The sequence below is a fragment of the Peromyscus californicus genome, unplaced genomic scaffold (genome assembly GCF_007827085.1).
Source record: "Peromyscus californicus insignis strain IS unplaced genomic scaffold, ASM782708v3 Scaffold_10__1_contigs__length_136768540, whole genome shotgun sequence".
NCBI classification, from domain to species: domain Eukaryota; kingdom Metazoa; phylum Chordata; class Mammalia; order Rodentia; family Cricetidae; genus Peromyscus; species Peromyscus californicus.
In genome coordinates, this window is record NW_026294391.1 from 109,689,020 (window position 1) to 109,692,034 (window position 3,015).

Consider the following 3,015-nt stretch of genomic DNA (forward strand, 5'->3'; position numbering starts at 1 on the left):
ACCAGAAGACCAGATTCAGAAAGAAAATTTCACATGCATTCTCTCATATGTGGGAATCCAGACTTTCAAAAACTTAGACCTGGGGCTGGAGAGATGGCTCAGTAGTTAACAGCATCTCCGGAGGACCCTGGTTTGGTTCTCAGCACTCACATGTTGGCTCCCAATCATCAGTAACTCCAGTTCTTAAGGGGTCTAATGCACTCATCTGCCTCTGCAGAAACTGCATTCATGTGGTGCACAGATAAACATGCAGGCAAAACACTCATATAGATAGTGAGAACAAACACAGTGTTTTACAGAATTGAACCAGAGAGGTGTCTATTTAGAAAATAGAAAGAAACCAATGAAAAGTGAAAGAAGAGACATAAAAAGAATAAAGGAATGTGAATAAGATCAAAGAACATAATATATACTTAGTGATGTCATATGAAGCTATCATTTTATACAATGACTACTAGCCCAAAACATATAAATAAAATATATTCATATGAATTCATCTAAAAAAAGGTAACCTCATTGCTTACACTGAAATGGAGAGAGGCTTGTTGGCCTCTCTCAAGGAGTACAGACTCTCATGTCAAAAACAAAAAGAACGGGTTTTGAAAAGTGACAACAGTTGGAGGCTTTTGGTTTGTTATTTCGCTTGTCTCCAGTCGTCTGAGAGCTGCTGCGACCGCAGAAGGACCTTGCCGAGCCATTCCTGAGTCTGCAGAGGTCTGTAGTTTCTTGAAACACACCAAACTACTGTACCTGTGGAGGAGACCTCAGAATGGAGACCCTGTCGTTCCCCAGATACAATGTAACTGAGATTGTGGTTCATATTCGAAATAAAATACTAACGGGAGCTGATGGCAAAAACCTCTCTAAGAATGATCTCTATCCAAACCCAAAGCCTGAGGTCTTGCACACTATCTACATGAGAGCCTTACAGATAGTGTATGGGATCCGGCCGGAGCACTTCTACATGATGCCGGTGAACGTAGAAGTCATGTATCCACAACTAATGGAGGGCTTTTTACCAATCACAAATTTATACTCTCATCTGGCCTCCTTTATGCCCATCTGCCGAGTGAATGACTTTGAGTTCTCTGATCTTCTGTATCCAAAAGGCAAACGGACAATGCGGTTTTTGAGTGCCATTATCAACTTTATTCACTTCAGAGAAGCATGCCAGGAGACGTATGCAGAATTTCTTTTGGAAAATAAATCCTCTGCAGACAAAATGCAGCAGTTAAGGAGTGCGCACCAGGAAGCATCGATGAAAGTGGAGAAACTCGAGTCAGTTCCAGTTGAAGAGCAGGAAGAGTTCAGGCAGCTTATGGATGACATTCAAGAGCTGCAGCACTTGCTGAACCATGAGTTTAGGCAGAAAACGGCAGTGCTGCAAGAGGGAATTGCCCAAAAGAAATCAGCTATTTCAGAAAAAACGAAGCGTTTGAATGAACTAAAACTGTCATTGGCTTCTTTGAAAGAAGTTCAAGACAGCTTGAAAAGCAAAGTTGTGGACTCTCCCGAGAAGGTCAAGAACTTGAAAGAGAAGATGAAAGACACCGTCCAGAAGCTCCAGAGTTCCCGGCAAGAAGTGATGGAGAAGTATGAACTCTATAGAGACTCTGTGGATTGCCTGCCTTCCTGTCAGCTGGAGGTGCAGTTATATCAAAAGAAAATCCAGGACCTTGCAGATAACAGGGAGAAACTGAGCAGCATCTTGAAGGAGTGCTTGAACTTGGAGGACCAGATTGAAAGTGATTCATCAGAACTAAAGAAACTGAAGACTGAAGAAAACTCACTCAAAAGACTGGTGACTGTGAAGAAGGAGAAGCTTGCCACCACACGTTTCAAGATAAACAAGAAGCAGGAAGACGTGAAGCAGTACAAACGGACAGTGATCGAAGATTGCAATAAAGTTCAGGAAAAAAGAGATGCTGTCTGTGAGCAGGTAACCACCATTAATCAAGAGATCCAGAAGATTAAATCTGGGATTCAGCAACTAAAAGATACCGAGAAAAGGGAGAAACTGAAGTCTCAGGAAATCTTTGTCAACTTGAAAAGCGCTCTGGAGAAGTACCATGAGAGCATTGAGAAGACCACGGAGGAGTGCTGCACTAGAACAGAAGAGAAGACTGCCGAGCTGAAGAAGAGGATGTTCCGAGTGCGGCCTTGATCCACACAGGCAGCCAGCCCTCCAGTACACCGCCTTCCCGGCGGCGTAGTTACAGCGATGCCGATAGAAGTACCAGCACGTCCGCTAACTTACCCGGTCACCTGGTCATCGCTGGTTCCCGTTTCCCTTTGGCGTAGTTACAGCGATGCCGATAGAAGTACCAGCACGTCCGCTAACTTACCCGGTCACCTGGTCACCCACCGTTGGTTCCCGTTTCCCTTTGCTGTGCTTTTATAGGCTGGTGTGCTCCCTGTGTTTTTTCTTTGTATTTTAGATACCAAAAATAATAGGATAGCAAATAAAGGCAGAAATACTTAATAGATAGAATTTTGAGAAATTGTTCAGTATCCAATAGGCAAGAGGTCTAGTAATTGATATTCAAAGGTAAAATGAAGGCATTCTTTTGGTTGGTGTGACTTTTCCTAAGCACACGTTGTTAAATGACAACTAAGGTTTTAGGATTAAGCTATGTCATAAGCAGAACTGTTAAGTATTTTTTTTTTAACCTTTCACTTATACCATGAATAAACTTGAATGAGCTTCAAAAAAAAAAAAAAAAAACAATGAAACTGAATTCAAATTTTCTAGTTCAACCTTCTACTCACCTATGTAACAATGTACGAAGTTTTTCATTGCTCTCAGCTTCTGGTGTTTTATTGCAGTTTTTCTTCTTGTCATCTGTAAGAGGAAGAAAGCAATAGTAGTACTTCAATGTGGTACTATAAAGATTAAATGAAATAGTAGCACTAAAACTTCCAAAATTGTCTAGTATTTATGAGATGCTTATCAATTTGTGGTATGACCATTTCCAAGGACATTCACTGGATTCTTATGATTTTCGGGGGCAAATT

At 41.5% G+C, this 3,015-nt stretch overlaps 1 protein-coding gene across 1 annotated transcript; it reads left to right on the top strand.

Annotated features, from left to right (window-relative positions):
• Positions 1–604: 604 nt before the first annotated feature.
• Positions 605–2,659, top strand: LOC128115893 (kinetochore protein Nuf2-like). Its single transcript, XM_052747051.1, has one exon. The coding sequence runs from the start codon at positions 770–772 to the stop codon at positions 2,162–2,164; it is 1,395 nt and encodes a 464-aa protein (XP_052603011.1). The 5' UTR covers positions 605–769; the 3' UTR covers positions 2,165–2,659.
• Positions 2,660–3,015: the final 356 nt, after the last annotated feature.